Consider the following 18587-nt stretch of genomic DNA (forward strand, 5'->3'; position numbering starts at 1 on the left):
AAATAGTTTTATAAATAGAATCCTGGGCCCGATCGAAGCTTTTTTGATTTTTTCAAAAATTAACAAAATGGCGGCCTCAGAAATTTTTTTCTGGATTTTCGACAAAAAATTGGTCTTAAAAAATCGAAATTTTTATTTTATGTATTCTAAAAGCTGTAGAAATTTCATAAAAAATATTATAAGAGCGGTTTTAGAATTGCAGTTCAAAAAACATAGTTTTTAGGAAAACACATTTAAAGTTTCACCGTTTCACAAGCGTTCTGGAATGACCGAGCGCTCCTTGTTATTTGTCGAATAACTCGAAAAGTAATTATCGAATCAACTTCAAAATTTCAGAGAATATTTTTAAGATATTACACTTAACGAAAATGCAAAAAAAAGCGAAATTGAATTTTTAAAATCCTGACTACCCCTAACCCCTTAATATTAAAGCGCCACCAGTTTGGCCATTTCTCCCACTGTGCTAAGTCGCTTTATACCCTAATAATTATATTCATCAGCCAAGTTGGCCTTTTAAACTAAGATATTTTATTTTTAATTCTTGGTCTAAGCTAAGCTGGTACCAAAAGGTCACAATAAGTTTGTAACTGTGCTTAATAATAGTTAATCATTTCCGTGGCCATCTATTTTATAACATGTATTATGCGGCGATTTATTTTAATTAGCGCTTTCTAACTTGTTCCAAATTAATTATATATTTACGTAGACTAGTGATTCATAACTACAAAAGGTCGCAATCATAACCTGTAACTGCATTTCAACTCAAGCTTTTCAAGCAAAACTGTATCATGATCACAAGCAAATAACATCCATACTGCTTTATTACAAGCGTTGTTGTCCGCAAATCACCGCTAATTCATGGAACACTTATTATAACTAAATACTGTTATAATCAATAACCCACAATTAGACGACAAATTCCATAGTCAGCGCGACGGCTGATCGTTCATTAAGAGCGAGCGCTTACGTTAACTGTGTTTGTAGGTCTACAGATGTATATGTGTGTATGTGTGTGTTTGCATATTTTTGTTGCTAACCTCCAAATTCATGTTTTGCAACAATTATCAATGGTTTGAATATTTCTGCTCAACTGCTATCGAACGCCGAAAAGACAAACTTCCGCTTATTAATATTCTACATAAAAAACGCTTCCTTGGTGCTTTAAAGCAACAACAATAATAAAACAAAACAAAAGTAAAAACATATGCGAAGCAAAATAAAAGTGTTACTCGCATATGATTATGCGAAATTCAAGTTCACAAAGTGCTCATCCGCAATGTGGCTGCAAAGGCTACTAGATTGAGGCGAAGCTGTGCTTTAAGGCTGAGGTTAAGGCTAACACTGCAAGCTAGTGACTAAGAATGCGCTGCAAAAGCAGGAAATTTTTTTGGTTTTTTTTTCTAGTACCTGCTGCTGCTTCTTTTTCTACTTTGTGATTTTTGTTAATTTATTATTTTTGACTCTTTCTTCTGCTGCTGCCAGTGCTTCTTCTACTTCATTGCGATCACTACCGTTTGTTATATAAGCAAGTGACTCGTTGACTTGTTGTCTGGTGTGTTTGTTATGCAAAATAATTAATAAATTTTTAAATAATTTGAAGCACTATGCGGTAATCAACTGCTGTTGCTGAACAGGTGAATTTCATATAATTGTTTATATACTTACATATATGCGTGTGTTTGTTTGTTTGTGTTTGAATAAAAATTCGCAAATATTTTTCAAAACTGTTTTATTTTATTTACCTTAACATTTTTGGTTATTGTTCATATTGTAATATACAAAATAATTTTAAAGCAAACTAAAACTAGCATTTCACTACATAGACATGTACATATGTATGTGTATATAAAACATATATAATCAAGTGCTAAGTTGAAAATCATACAAAAGAAATTAAACATAATCAAACTCCTTAAAAATCTATACAAGCAATCTCCTTAGAACTAGCCTTAACGCTGTAAGTATGTGAACTACCTCCCTTAAACGTAATAAGTATGTATGCCGCATATAATATAATCGCCATTTTGTTTTAATAAAGTACGCATCCCTCATAAATGACGTCTTCACTCAGCAAGCTGCAACAGCAACCAACTTCACATTCCCTTCGTTCGTACGCACCATATATCCTACACAACAGCTGGCCGCTTTTAGGCGTGCGCAGCTAAACCCTCCCCCCGCTGGATAATTGGTTCATTTGCAAGTACATCGAGTATGCGCATGCTATGTATATGGTTGTAAGTGTGTGTATGTATGTGTCCTCGTACTTTTGATTGGTGATTTGTGTTTTTTTTTGTATCTTTTCGAATTTCTTTCTTTTTTTAGTTGCAAGAGCCTAGTAGAGGCATCAAGTACAATTTTTTTCTCTAGTTAAATACTGTACTCCTTGAAAATATGTAAACAAGCACATAAAAAATCGTGTACGAGCATTGTAGTTTGTAAGCGCGCTTATTCCTCCTTCTTGTGTACAGCACCCTTGCGATCCTCATCGCAAATATCCTCATCATCCCAACCCCAAACGAGTGTCTCCTCGTTCTCATGATCGAGTTTCGACACCAGTTCGCTTATGTTTACATTGTTGTTGTTCACATCTTGCACCGACGGATGTGTGCCATCGCCAGTACGTTGCACACGTTTCAAGATCATCTCGTGCGACACCGATTTCAGATCGTAAGCTTGACCTGTGGCAAAAAGGGAAGAACATATATTAAAAATATGAAAATTTTGAGCATAAACTAGTTCGCTTCAACTCACCAATACGCGCCATGTAGTCCAAGAAAGCTGTGGTCCAGTTGTATTGGTATGTGCCCAATTCTCCCGCTTTGTAATCCCAGGGGAAGACATGATGATAGTTATGCCAACCTTCGCCGAAAGCGATCACCGACACCAATTTGCTATCTACCGAGCTGATGTTCTTCTCGTATGGCCGCATGCCGTAGAAGTGAGCGGCGCTGTTGACCAACCATGTGCCGTGCAGTGAGAGCGCATAACGGAGCATAGAGCAGACGAAGAAGCAGACTTGCAGCGACGAACCCAATACGTAGTAGGGGAAGAGTCCGGGGATGACGAAACAGCAAATAGGCATGATGAGGAAGTAGAGTCTGTGGAATTGAGAATATTAAAATTAATTAGTAAATGATTTGTCTACTAGTAATTCACCCCCTTGAAGTCTAAATTTTCAATTTCAACGAAAACTACTCACTTCTTCTGGACCTTAACAACGGGATCGGCCAGAATGTCACTCATATCAATGGTCTTGCCACGCTCTCTCACATCGGGATGCTTCTTGCACATCAACCAACCCATATGGGCAAAGAAGAAACCACGTCCCGAATTATGGGGATCCGCATTTGTATCGGTAAATTTGTGATGTACACGATGATCACGACACCACTCGTAGATGCTGTTCTGGAAGGCGAGCGATTGACACAACATAAGGAAAATACGCAATGGCAGTTTAGCTTTGTAGGCGCGATGCGACCAGAGGCGATGTACACCGGCTGTAATGCCCAAACCACCGAGTACGGCGTAAAAGTAGGCTGTGAAAGAGTAGAGAGAGAATACGAAGAGATTTAGTAAATGAATAAACTATTATGCGAATTTGTATCCGAGCTAAACTCACCGATCACGAATTCCAAGTATGCGTTCTCAGCCCAAATGAGCCACAGACCATAGAGTGCCATGGAATGCAATACCACGAACAACATCACATTGAACCAGACAATTTCCATCTTATAGGGTTTCTGCGTGGCAGCATCCGCTTTATTTTGAGTTTTTGCCACGGATTTGGCCGAGTTCTGTTGCATGGCCGCAGCCGATTCACCCTGATTCGGTACACGATCATGACTACTCTTACAACTAGTCTTAGCTAATGTAGACTGTTTATTGTTGTTGGCATCATTATTAGTAATAGCCGTTTCGGCGATAAGGAAAGTGCTGCCGATCAAATTTGGAGCCATCTGTAAGATACAACAAGAGAAAACGAGTGTGTGAATGATGAGTTTTGAATATTAAATTTGGATTTTTTTGTACTGAAGGAAGCGGCAAGCAGTGTTTTAAGTAATAAAAATTTAATGTTTCATATTTGCATACTATCTATACATATCCCATTGTTTCATAACTATCTTATATAAGTCTTAAATCATGCCCGATTGCATAATACACGCTGACAGCGTCATTGATAAACCCAAGTGATTGATTGATTTAAATAAAATTTCAACAAAATCTTTATATATTCGTGCTTTAGACTCATTGTTCTCCATACAATACACCCGCCTTGCCTCTCACGTGCTCATACACAAATATTTGTATTCTCCATATTCTATCCACATGTCGCCTTATTTCGTTGTCAAGCACACGTTTCGCCACAAAGTCGTTACCAATTCGTTATACGTGTCTGCTGTTTCCTTCTACAGACTACCAAATAGGTTCTAAACAATCTAAATGTAGTTAGAATCTATAATGTTAATGAAATACTCCAAAAATATCTCTCATCAAAAATTCCTGTCAGGCTGCACCAAAATAATAAAATTACAAATACAACGAAAAAAATGTGTGGAGAAACAATCGATAAGAGTCTATAGTTAAACGATCGAGAGTTCAAAGTCGCAAGAACAGGGACGACAGCTTGAAATTAAGACACGTGTAAAGATTTCGAAATTTACGAATTTGTGGTTGCGAATTCTGGAGCTCGTTTATGCGAAATGTGAAGCACACTGAATCGGAAATTGCTTTAGAGTTTGCGTAATTTGGGATTCACTGAGAGAGTTGTAGTCATGATAGTTTAAAAGCTATAAAACTTTACTTAAAAAAATGTCAATCAAAGTGTCACAAAATATTTTTACTGCTTTAAGCTACTTCTTCTCTTAATTTAATTTGCTATTTTTTTAATTTGTCTTTCAAAAGAGGCTTGGCCCCTAATGGTCGGTCATAAAATGTGCTTGAAAATGAATAAAATATTTTACGTACGCAGTTTGAAAACAATTTTAAATTCCTTAAATTAAATAGCGATTTAATGTTAACCAACTGATAGAGATCTTGCTAAAATAATTGTAGAATCAATTAAAATCGTTGTTCTTCTACATAGTGTTCGAGTATTATATACTATATGTCGTGTTATGTACTTTTAAGTTTTAACGGTCTTTCCAAAAACGTGTTTTGAATATAGATAAAAGCGTTGTTAAACAATCTAAAAATATATTTATATATTGTATATAAATACGAACATTTAAGCGAATTTCCGCATAGCTAATGGATCTTCATTTTCTTTTTTCGAAAACAAAAATTATTTGAGGCTAAGTTGTTTATAAACAGACAGACGTATATCTGAATATGCCGACAAATAAGAAACTCTATGCTCACATTCTTACCAGTAAAAGAGAAACCAATTTTCTCAAAATTTCTGAAATTATTTCTACACAAAGATCTCTAAACAATCACTATTTCTTCCCTTTGAACAACAAAATTAGTCTGAGTATGATTTGGTAGGTTCTTCAGTTCTTTCTTGGAGTACCTTGTAGCTTCTTTACCAAAAAATAATAATATTTAAATGTAAGAGAGAACTCATCAGTTAAATTCGACAATTATATATTTTTAGAAGAATCTGAGAGCTTTTGATAATACAGCCTTTGTTCTAGAAAAATGTATCCAATATACTAAAAATATTTCAGAAGGAAATAAATATTGTTCAGCAGATAATTCGAACCGGAAGACCTGTTTAATGTTTCTTGGAATTAGGAATTCTAAAACATAGGTGTGTCCAGTGAGGGTTTGGTGGAAAGAAGGATTCAAGACCCGAATTTCAACTTTAAATCATTGGTGTATAACTACTCAATAATCAAAAAATATATGCCAATAGCTGTTATGGGCTATGTAGTGTATTATTCTAAAACTCTGTCTACTGCACGTTTAGCCCTTGACTCGCTTAGCATTAATAAGTAATCGCAGTAATATTTGTTGTCAATAAAACAATTAAAAGTCAGCATTGAAGCACTAAATTCCAATAAAAGTAGTCTAAAGCAATTCCGATTTTTCTCAATCATTTTTTTTAATTACAAAATCTTTTTCCTATTATTTGCTGTCTTGCTGCAGTTAAAATCGATTAACGGTATTAAGAGATTACTATTAATTACATGCTTCATTGGTTGTCGCCCATAAACCGCATAACTTCAAATTAAATATTTCTGAAATTGTTTTAGACAGTTTGGCAATATTTCCGGCAACACTTTGCGGCATTTAATGTCAGAAAGACTTCGACGCCAATTTACTATTTATTAAATTTCAATTCGACAAATTTTCGTTTTGCAATATTTGCATATTACCACAACCACAATTGGAAGCGATAAAATGTGCTACACGTACATAGCAGCGGCAGTGGTTTGGTTTATGTAGTTTATGTATATATACATATATATATATAAATATGTATGTACAAGAATTAATTTAAATATTTCTCAGCTACATGTGCGAAAATATGTACATATGTACATAGATACATATGTATAAATATATTTGTTTGACAACATTTTTTTCATAAACGTTTGGCAGTTAGTAATTTCCGGCCACAATCCAAAAGCCAATATGTACTAGAGTATGTTAAGGCAGTGAACGTGCTATGATGGATTACCATTTTATTAATTTAGATATGTTTTTTCTTTGCGGAATTGCACAAAAGTGTTGTTACAGCATAGTTATTACAAAATAAAATAATTGGATTTTTTTCTTTTTCGAAAAAATATGTTGCAAGACTTTTAAATGTTCTCACAATTTGTGGTCATTAGAATTGCAATTATTTACGTATATTATGCTTTTAGCAACTAATGCAGTCAAGTTTTGCAAGTTTTTGAGTTTTTGCATTGACGCCAGACATGTAGACGTCATTAAAGTGTTGCAATGCTTACGAAATCGCTCAATTCTTGTTCTAATTGAGAGAATATAGTCATACTGCTGAATATCGTTAATTGGCTCTCAGTGTATTTGACAGTATCAGCTTTTTTGTTGACGTCACAACTGAATTTTTTTCTTATTTTGATTACCTGTATTGTATATTATTTCGAGATATATGTATATCTTAATCTAATATGTATATCAGCATCTGTTCGAGTCTCGCAATATCGGTCATTGAACTTAAATTATGTATTCACTTAGTTGTCAAAAATCTATCTCTCAAAGATCATGAAAAACTCGACTGTAATAAGTTTATATAACACATTTGGGCGTCTTGACCACGAATTTGAGATTTAGTATAATCCTTAGTATATTCTTCTCAATAATTTTTATTTATTTTTTTAATATACACACTTTAACGATGATCTCGTCATAATTTTTCTCTGAACAAATTAGTTTTGCGTTGAATGTTTGGTAAATCACCGTTTTTATTTGCATTGACAACAAAAAGTGCTTAAATCGATTTTTATATTTTTTAATTTTTAGGCTTACTGAATATTTTAAAGGTCATTTTATGTAAGAACTGTTGAATAGAAACATTTTTTCTTATACCTCAAGTCCTCTAAAATTTGTTTATGCAAAATCTATAAACTGTTTATTTATATTTTTTCCTACTTAACCCAACCAACCTTACAATAAACAATCAGCAATATTTCTCATGCAAAAATGAATAAATAAAGAAAATTACTCTCTTCAAAACAATCCCATAAAGCTTAATTGCTTGAATTCTAAGCACAATTTCAAACATGAAATATACAATAGAAGACAAAATGCCATTCGCAGATCTTTCAATAAACACACATTATACCAACGAAAAAATCGCAACCGTTCCAATCGAATGCCAACTTCGTCGCATTTGCATAAATTAAAGAGATGCTGGCGCAAAGACGTGCTTTGGCAGTGCGAAACTTGAAAGCTTGCAGTCTGTGTAGTTGGCAGCAGCAAGCGACTCGTGGAATTGATGGACTTGACATTGAACACCGCCGTTGATATTTTGTGCACCTGTCTCCGCCCAGCCTTGCTTTTGTCGAAGCAGTAGCAAGGCTTTATTTGGCTTGCCATACGGTAGGTCATAGTCGCCGTAGAGCTGTGGCAGCAGCAATCTGGTTGTGTTGGCAATGTGCAACAATGCTTCAGTAGCACTTAAATACAAGTAGTCATATTACAGGGTGCGGAAGGAAGAAGTAAAATATATATTTGAAATAAAAAAAATATTTTTGAATTTTTTTTCTTGGAAAAAATACTTTTTTAATAAAATATTTGAGTTTCAATTTTTTTTATAAATGTTTTATGGAAAGAGTAAAAATCTTTCAATTAAAATTCAAATACTTTTTTTTCAAGAAGATTATTTCGAAAAAAATATTATTTTTTATTTAAAAATACTTATGCTTGATATATTTTCTTCCAGAAAGAGACTTTATTTATTATTTCTTTAACTTAGGGTTGCCATATATTTATTACAATATTTTTAAATATATATATTTAATATGTTTAATTTATTTTTTAATTTTTTTAATTGATTTGAAACGAAATTCTTCAAAATCTCATTAAGAAAAAATATTAAAAAAGTTAATAAAAAAAAAGTTTGAAAAACACCCTTTATATAATTGCTTGCATTTAATAATTGTCTTACTCTGGCATTTATGTTTGTTTACAGACAACAAAAAAATTGATATTGGCACTATTTTGTAGGCCAAGTTTACTCGTATAGAATATTTATAATGAAAATATTATCGAAGCCGCTCAAAACACGCGCTCAAACAAGCAGTCACACACACACTCACAAACCGACTTAAAAAGCTTTGAAAACCAGTAAGACTGTTTGCGAATTTCATATAAAAATACACATGGCATAACTCCTCCAACGACCTGTGGTTCCATAAGCCCACGAATGCAGCGCAGGTTAATCCACTCTCTGCAGCGTAGAAACATGCTTTCAGTTAAAGCCTGATTCTTGTTTCATCTGGTAAGCTGCGCTATGGGTTTTTTGTATTTTGTTGTTTTTATATATTTATATTTTGCAATTTTTGTGCTAAAGCGAATATGCCATTTGAAACTAATTCGATGCGGTACTAAATGTTGCATAACAACTTTGATTTTTTAGTGGCGAAGCGCAACTGGTTGGCCTCAAATGCTTGGCTCACCACATACAACATATATAATTTATGAGTATTTACTGATTCTTAAAATTTGTGCAGCTCAACCTTTTGGGTTACAAAAGCAATAATATTTTGCAATTTTTTTCACAGTTGTTGTTTTTATTTGGGAAGCTGCCACAATCGTAAAGTGCAGAAAATGGAAAATTGAAAGGGAAATTTAAAGTGGAAACAGAATGGTACAACAGTCACGGCAACAATAAATTTTATGTTAATGTTAAATCATGCCACTGCTTTAACTGTAACTCATTTTATGACTGCTTTTGCAAATGTAATTACCATTTTTTAATTAAATTGTTAACCATTAAATACGTTAAATGGTATTTTGAAATTTTTTTATCGCTAAAAAATGTGGTAATTCTACATGGACTATTCTAAAGCTGGTCAATTTCGGGTGTTAAAATGTTCACAAACTCTTTCGAAAGCCGCTGTAAGCTTAACAGAATCTTTCATTATACGAGGTATAGATGTGGAAATCGTATGTGGAAAAAATAATAAATTGAGAAACAGTTGTTTTGGGTTAATTGTATTACAAGAATCTGTTAGAGGACCACTTCCTTAAACAACATGTTATCAAACAATTGCTAAAGTGGCATCAGAAAATCAGCTGATAATAACAGCCTCATTTAGCTTCAGCTTGTCCATGATTTCATGTTACATATGCGGCAGAAAACTAAAGGTAGTTCGTTCAATTCAGTTACTGAACAGCTATAAGAAACCGGACCGTTCTATTCTCGAATCAACAACAAGAAGATCGGATAATGCATATTTCCTCACAGCGAGATCTCTTCACATTTTAGGTAATTCAAATACTGCTTTCAATAATTTCAACATTTGTTTTATGATAATCACAAATTAAGTAAGAGTAAAGGGAAATTTAATCTTAAAAAAAATCCCCGATCAATAAATATTTTAAAACGAATAAATATTTTCTATCGTGTTACTGCTTCCTTGTAATCATCGAACTCAAAGATGACTTTAAAATCCTGGGGCTTCGTAGAAGACTTCAAACCCCTAGGGGGTCTAAAAAATGACTAATGAGTATTATGACTTACTTATGTAGCGCTAATCAAAGTTCGAAAAAGAGTTTTAAAGACATGACAGAGGTCTCAAAAGTGTGATATATACCATAAAATTCACAAAAACATAAAGAACGATGAAATCTCTTGAAGGAGAATGTAAATGTTAAAATAATGAATATATTTTTCATTTATTCCATTGCTGGGTATTTCGTCTAGCTATATATGGTTCTCTTCTTCATTTTAAGCGACACTTTGAGGGTCAAAAAAACACACATTGAGGGTCTCCGAAGTTGGTTAATTGTCGCGGAGAAGATTTTTTTTGACAGAAATGGACTCAGAGGTCTCTTATTGTCGAATAACAAAGGGCACTAATCGTTAAGAACAAACTTTGTCTAGAAATAGTTCGATCCTTCTAAAGGCAGTATCACTGTTAACTCACTCACTTATAAAGGGTCAAAATATTTCGTGGAAAATTTTCCGATATTTTAGTATACTATCTCAGCTCTTATAATCCTTATCTAAATTCTATGTAATATATGAATATATTTATATTTATAATGTTATAAAAATATGTACGCGCATAATTCTTGACTTCATATGAATATTCAATGCACGCACTTACAAATTCCATCAATTTGTAAGACTACAATAATTGTAGAATAATAGACACTTCTCGACGCGCACAAGCACACAAACATACAAAGGTATGTATAAACATGCTTTTAAATTGGCAAGCGTCATAAGAATCAATCTGAACGCCAACCATAACCGCCAGCACACCCACCCACCAACCAACCAACTTGCCACCCCCAACTCTACGCGTCAACGTGTATTTTCGTATCAACGATTCATGTTACTAATATGCTGTGAACGTCAATGCGTCGCCGACAGGTATGCGCATGCGTGTGTGTGTGTGTGTGTGTGGGCACAGCAATCGCCGACAAGGCGCTGAAGAGTCACACGCATTTGCGCATGCGCATGCATAACATATTAATTGTGTGAACTTCGTTGCTGCTATCGATAGCCACGCAGCTTTTCAACGCTGAAACACACACATACAAACATGTGAATGCTTACATATCGACATGTGAATGGTTGTACATCTATTGACACTTGCGTGTTTGTGTTTGTGTGTGCTTGTATGTAACGAACGCACGGTTCATCCCAAAACGATACAAATCGCAAAAAAAGATATCAATATGCAAAATGGCAAATGAATTGGCATGCATATTGTGAATAATCAATTTGATCGATTCATTCAGTTGACGTGCGTTCGTTTTTGCGCTTCTTTTTTCTCTACTCAACTCTTCTCTTCACCATTTTCTTGCACCCTCCCTCCGCCACCGCACTTTGACTATTATTTATATAATTATTATTCCACTTATGGTCTGCACAACTTGGAATAATTTATAATTCTGCTGTTTTTGTAAATTTTATACGTGATCTCAATTCTAACAACAACAACTACAGGCGGTATAAAAAATAAAAATAGGCGCAAAGCAGCTCCTACGTGCCTTAAGCAAGTGTGTACAGTTGAGGGGCCAATGGTTATTAGCCGTTGACTACCGTGTCTAGCCCAGAGGCAACAAGCCACTCAACTCGGCGTATCCACCAACCACGCTCGCACTGCTTGCTTCCTCACTGCGCATGTAGCTGTGCTCAAGCTCAACTAGGAAGTGAAAATGTTTTTTGGGGGTTTCTCTTGTTTATCATATATTTAACAACTCTTTGTCTCTGTCTTGGCTATTGATACACTCCAAACTGGTTTCGCATGAAATGTTGTTTGGCAATATTGATTGGCATTTACTTGATAATGGAAATATTTAAATATAATGCTTATTTCATGTTGCCCTTTTCATCGAAAAAAAAAATACAAAACAATTAATATTGGTGATTTATATGCTTGAAGGTATTTAATAAAAAATGTGAGATTTTTTGACGAAAATCATTTATTCATCGTTGCTTTTATCTGGCAAATATTTTGCAAAAAAATAAAAAAAAAATATAATGAAAAATATTTCAAAAAATTATTTAAAAAAATATTAAAAAAAAAATATTTCAAAATTCCTTTAATTTTAATTTTGTTTCTTCTATGAAATTGTATTTCATTTAAATTCTATTTAAACATTTCCTAATTTATCTCTCTTTTAAAAATGTCTATGCTGACTCAGCAGGCTGTTATGCTGTTAAATTTTTACCGTTTCATATTCATTAGTTTTTGCGAATTCTACTGACCCATTTATTAGCAAAATATACAAAATTATAATGTAGGCATATAAACTACGGTAAAATCATACTCATTGCGAAAACGAGTTATAAGGTAAGACGAAAACATATATTCGTTTAAAAATCCGTTATTTTCTATTTTAGACTTCTTTATGCATAAATACCAGTTTCTTAGCTGCTTGTTATAAACTAAATATTAAAAAAAAAGTGTTTACAAAATCTTATTTTAATCTAATATTTATTTTCAAAAAATGGAATTTTGTCACGATGTTGCTGTAACTGATTTTTTTTTAAATATGCGAAAGGTATTTGAATATGTTGTTCTTAAAAAAAAGATTAAAAAGATTTGATTGAATTTTGTATTAATTATTGCTGTGTTTTCAAGAAATACATATTTTCGAGAAGATCGAGAAAGGGAAATACAGAAAAAAGTATTGAAATTATTAAAAAATTCTTAAATAAACTATTTATTGCCTTTAAGGTGTTAGGGGTAGTCAGGATTTTGCATTTTCGTTAAGTGTAATATCTTAAAAATATTATCTGAAAATTTTATGTTGATTGGATAATTACTTTTCGAGTTATTCGACAAATAACAAAGAGCGCTCGAGCACTCCAAAACGCTAGTGTGAAACTTTAAATGTGTTTTTATCAAAACAATATTTTTTGAACTTGTGACAACTGTAATTCGAAAACAGATTTTAATGAAATTTATACTGCTTTTAAAATATATAATAATCCTGGGCCTGATAGAAACTTTTTTGTTTTTTCTAAAATTTTGATTAAATTGTTGATTTTCTCCCAAAAATCCAGAAAAAATTTCCTGAGGCCGCCATTTTCATAATTTTTGAAAAAAAGCTTCGATCAGACCCAAAATTATCTATTTATAAAAGTAATTTTTCTTATCCGATTGATTTTAGATTAATCACCAAGGACTTGTGATTGTCATCGCATGGGCATATTTTTTGAACTGGGTCAACACAGCTATAACTTTAGAAATTATAAATTTTTTTTTTAATTTCCGTGACCTCAAGTGAACACATTGTGTAATAATGTCATATTATTGCTTTTGTAAAATAACATGATTTAATAGCAAAAAAATTACTGAAAATTCTCATTTTTCCGTGTCTCTGACTACCCCTAAACCCTTGAGTCTTTAATTGGTTTATACAAGTTAATGAAAATTTTGAGCTATTTTGCAATCATATTATAAATTGAATAGGTTTGTGTAGTACTTTCGATTACGAGTGTAAAGTCAAGAACAACACAAATATGTTTTTACTCCAATTATCACTTCGATATTTTACATTCTTTACTTTACATTCTTTAATCTAATTTCTTGAGTAATCTCAATTAAAATTACTCGGATAAACAATGTATAAGAAACAATCCTAATTTGCATATTTTGAACAAATCCAATAATTTAAGAATATATTTCTTAATATATTATTTCCATCTCATCTATTAAGAAATTGACCTATTTGAATAAAAGGTTGGAAAAATTTAAATTTTTTGGAAAAGAAAAATTCTTCTAACAGGGAATTAACTCTAAGCAGACAGTTGTTAAACACTGAGAAAATATCTGTCAGGAAGAAGTAGCTTAAAAACTGATCTAACTACTCGGAAGAAACTCAAATTTGTTTATCCGCCCATCTAATGTCCATATAATAATATTTCAACAACTTAGTAGGCATTAAAATTGTTGTTGTTTTCACTTGAAAAAATAATGTTATATTTAAAAAAACACGAATAATCAAATTACCTAACCCTCAAAATATGTTTTTAGAACAAACCAAATTGGTTTAATCACGCAGGACATTTAAAATAGATATTTATTTTAAAATTTTTCAACTACCGTTAGTTTTTAATATTTTATATCACACTTTCTTGAATTGTTTTCCATTGCTTTTAGTAAAAATATTTAATTTTTAGCACAAAACAACTTTCATTTTTGCAATTTTTGCACAGTTCATAAAATATGGGTAAAGTTCAGCGATTAAAACTTTTTTTTCGATAAGAAGTCCTTTATTTTTTTTAAGAATTTCCTCGTCCTTTTTGGGCTCACCTTAATTTCTTATGCTCCTTTAAGTTTTTTAAAGTAAAAAATAATATATTTTTTTATTTTCTCGTAGTCCTTTTGTTTTATAAAATTCTCATTTAGGAATTCCACAAAAGGTCCTCAGTTCCAGATCACACAAAGTTCTTAATAATTTTTTTTTATTATTTATTAATTTTATTTTATTTATTTCAAATAAATGGCTTTGTTTTAAACAATTAAGTTTAATTTTGCATTTTTTTTTTTCGTTAAACACACCGCACCTTTTCTTTATAATCTTTGTTTGTTTGTTCTGAAGCCTCGCTTCACGCGCAAGGATAATACACGTTCAAACGCGACGTACACGTCACACTAATAAACAAAAGCTCAAGCTTAATACTATCTCCGCTTAGAATATGCTCGGGCGCACGTTCGTTCGTGCGTTCGTTGTTGACTGTATGAAGTCAGTAGACAAACAGTTTGCCTAGAAATAATTACACCGAATTTTAAAGACAATTCAAATGTGCTGTCTTTTAATGTTTCGCATGCCGCAGCCAAACACGTCAATGTAGTGGTATTCTCGTGTGCTCGTACTCGTATGTGCTTCGGTGTGTGCCTGTGTGTGTGTAGAATTTGTACTTCTTCTTGCTGCTATGCTAAGCTTAGTTGTCGTCGCTCTGCTCTATTGTTGTTCGAATGCGCGAACGTCAACCGCTTATCTTTGCATATGAGTATGTGCGTGTGTGTGTGTCGATCGCTGATCGCCAATGCACCCGAGTGTGTTTGAGGCGTTAAGAAGCTTACGCTTATCGATCTGTATGTGTGTCAACGCCGCCTCTAGCATTTCGTCAGGTGCTCACAGTGACGCTGTCGTTTAGTCGCTCGGCAGTTTGATGGCTTGGGTTAGGTTAAGGGGTTAGCCGCTCCGTTGGGTCAGCTCTATTACGCTTGCATTGTTTTTGTAATTAATGCAACAATTGCACTGACTTTATTGGTGCGTTGGTGATCACGTTGTGGTGTGGTAACTTCTTAGGGGGCGTCTTTCTGCGGTCAAGTTGATCATCTTCAGTTGTGTGTGTGGAGCTGGTTAGCCGAAGAGTTGGTTGAAGTTGCGCAAAATTCAGCGTGATTATTTTCTAATTCTTTGTTTGGTGCATAATTTTTGCCCAAAACGGGTTTTAGCAGTTATAAAAGTGTGCTGAAAACAAATTGGCGCAATCGGTAGCTTTATTAGTAATTATCTACTTTATTTTGAAATTGAAAGTTATATGGTTCGGAAATTCTAAGGAATTTATTGATTTGTATTTCTATTAGTATAAACATATATTTGCTTAATATAGAAAAGGCGTATCTTCAATTTTCGTTTCTTTTCAGGAGAAGGAAAAAACTGAATAAAACCTTAAAAATTTAAGATGCAAAAAACATTTCTATTGCAATTTTTATTCAAAACAGGTAACAAATTCAATTGTGGTATAATTTTGTTATTATTTTTAATTTCTTTGAAGTTATTTGAGATAGGGCTTTATGTTGTTATTGTAACTTCGAATGAGTTAGGGCTTTTTTTTATATGACTATAAATCCGTTATTTACGATCATAGCCCACTAACAGAAGAGGAGTATTTGACAGTGGTCTACCAGAATACATTAAAAACGCGATTTCGAAAAAATGTAGATACGCCTTTTCTATATTAAGCCAACGATATGGTAAATTGTTGAGATTTGCAACTTCCTAAAAACTATTTCAGGCTTTCAAAGTTCAAATGCTTCTTTAGAAGAGTAAGCTTGAAGTGTTATACCGTTTACGAGTAATTTCGATCATGCCGTTAAGAAAGACATCACAAATCTTTTGCGAAAGACGCATGTCTTAAGCCCGTCTAAAATCTACTCAGGCTGTTTACTCCGGATCTGAACCACCACCTAAGTTAGTCATATTTTCTTAACTGAAACGAACCCGGATTTAATATATATATCTTGTATATAATGTAGTTAAAACAGTACATCTCTTGATTGTGTAGATTGTTTATCTGTTTACATATATAGGTGAGATTATACAATCAACCAGGGGTTAAGAGCCGGATTTAAAAAGATTTTGTCTACATGGCTCTTAACTAGCGTTGCTTTGGTCATTTGAGACATATTCCTTCAATGATTTTATCTATCGCTTGATTGGAAATCATCTAATCTGGCATGGAACAGTTCAGGGCCGGATTATGACCAGTATCGCAGTACTTTTGATTAACATTTCTTACCCACTTGCAAGACTTACAGAGTTTCATTCAGTTTACCTAAAATTTTCTTTAAATTTTTGGCAGATCCTGGTTTCTGTGTGAAGTTTCGTCGTTCATTCTTCATTTTAACCTTTCCTCTTACAATTAGAAAGAGTTTGGCATGGAATAACGAGTTATAAAAATAATCTTTTGATGGTTTGGATTACTACATATAACCCACCTTAGTTATTAAACTTTATTGAGAATTGTCAACATATTATGAAATATTATAAATTCTGTCAAATAAGTACCCAGAAATTCGCATTTTAAATTTTCCCGCTGAGAAAATTAAAAAAAAAAATTCTGGATCGGAATTTACGCGTTCAAACATGTCTTCAGTCACCTTACTGTGATTCACTTTTTGAAGAAAATTCAGACCTTTTGGCACCAATCGCACTGCGACTTTTCACTTACCCAAAACATCAACCAAAATATGACGAACGGTCTCATGATACATGTCATGTTATTTGGGCTATCTCTCGCAAACTATAATAACGGTTTTCGAGCACCATTTCCTTTATTTTGTCGACGTTGTCTTCAGATGAAGAGGTGGGGTCTCTTTGAACGATTTATACCAATCGTAAACTTGACTTTTCGACATGGTTGAATCACCAAATGCTTTTTTCAACATTTCCAACGTTTTGGCACAAGAAATTTCGTTTGAAACACAAAATTTCTCACAAGCTCTTTGTTCAATATTTTTATCCATAGTAAAAACCGCAACGCACACAAAAGGTTGACTTGTTCCTAATGAACCTGTAAACAAACTAAATGACACATATCAATAAAAATTTACAGAATAGTGGCTGACAGTTGTGCCAAACTGGGAAAACATTTTGAGATGAGAATTCGGGTACTTATTTGACAGAATATATTCATTATTTAGGTAACTTTTATGTTGGCGAGATCCTGAGAATAATCTACTACGGTAATATTTATCACAGAACTTTTTTCGAACTTAAATTGGTTAAGCTTAGACGTTAATGACATCATTGTTTTATCCATTAAGCTGGTATGAAACTGTAACCGGTCTAGAAACTCAAATGTTCTACGGATCAAAAAGATGCTTCTCACACTCTGTAGATTAAAATGTAAAATGTATATCGTAGAAGCTTATGATTTATGTGGTCTTCTAAAGAATGTACAATATATTATTTCGATTGTTAAAATAATATTTTTTCTGATATTTGTGGTGAATTCTGGGGTCCCTTTGAATAATTTTACTTTTCCGTATGACTAGTATCTAACTATTTGAGTTAATTATTCGGGATTTTGTTTGAGTCTTTGAAAATTCAAACACGGAATATATTTGATTTTAAATTAACTCGTTATTTCTTGAATCCTAAAATATGTAGGGTATATTACAACAATTTTTATATACAACAAAATGAATCAGCGTCTGTCGCATAAAGCTGGATTTTGTACCGGTTATTAGGATCAAAGCATTATATAATACTTCAAATTATATAAGCACATACTTATATACAAATTTATATAAGTATATACGTAGTGCATACGTACATAGGTATGCACACACACACATATGTTTCTACCTCAATTTACGGCACTAATAAGCAAAGTTTAAATGTCAAAAGAATAAAGTAACAAATATTTATAATCTCTTAAGTGTGGCTTTAGGTTAACTGGTCAAACCAAAGCGTCTGCTAATATTTAGCATAAAAAAATCACGCGAAATTCTCAGCTTAAAATTTTAATTAATTTGCATTTCAGAGAGACAATAAAATCTGTTTGTTATTTCTTGCTTTTTGCATTCAATTTTGTTTTTCTTCTGCTTAATTTACCACAAACGAGAGTGAAAAAAGTAAAAGAAGCAAAAACAAAAAAACACATAAAACTTAGAAGAAGTCGAAATGGAAACAAATTAAGCTAAGAAGGTGAAAAATTAAGTGCAGAGATGCGTGCTGTGAAGCCAAAGCGCGTG

The 18587-nt window shown here is 32.9% G+C and overlaps 1 protein-coding gene across 2 annotated transcripts; it reads right to left on the reverse strand.

The window, feature by feature from the left end:
• Window positions 1-1712: 1712 nt before the first annotated feature.
• Window positions 1713-14896, reverse strand: Scd1_1 (acyl-CoA Delta-9 desaturase). Of its 2 annotated transcripts, none has more exons than XM_011179503.3 (5): window positions 14663-14896; window positions 3620-3956; window positions 3200-3536; window positions 2752-3098; window positions 1713-2678 (listed from the first exon to the last, which is right to left on the reverse strand). In XM_011179503.3, exons 2-5 carry the CDS (start codon window positions 3954-3956, stop codon window positions 2446-2448), a joined length of 1254 nt encoding a protein of 417 aa, XP_011177805.1. In that variant the 5' UTR covers window positions 14663-14896; the 3' UTR covers window positions 1713-2445. The 2 variants fall into 2 exon arrangements, with proteins under 2 accessions (XP_011177805.1, XP_011177804.1); XM_011179502.3 differs by having other exon boundaries at window positions 14409-14896.
• Window positions 14897-18587: the final 3691 nt, after the last annotated feature.

This window comes from Zeugodacus cucurbitae, chromosome 2 (assembly GCF_028554725.1).
Source record: "Zeugodacus cucurbitae isolate PBARC_wt_2022May chromosome 2, idZeuCucr1.2, whole genome shotgun sequence".
Classification (NCBI taxonomy): Eukaryota; Metazoa; Arthropoda; class Insecta; order Diptera; family Tephritidae; genus Zeugodacus; species Zeugodacus cucurbitae.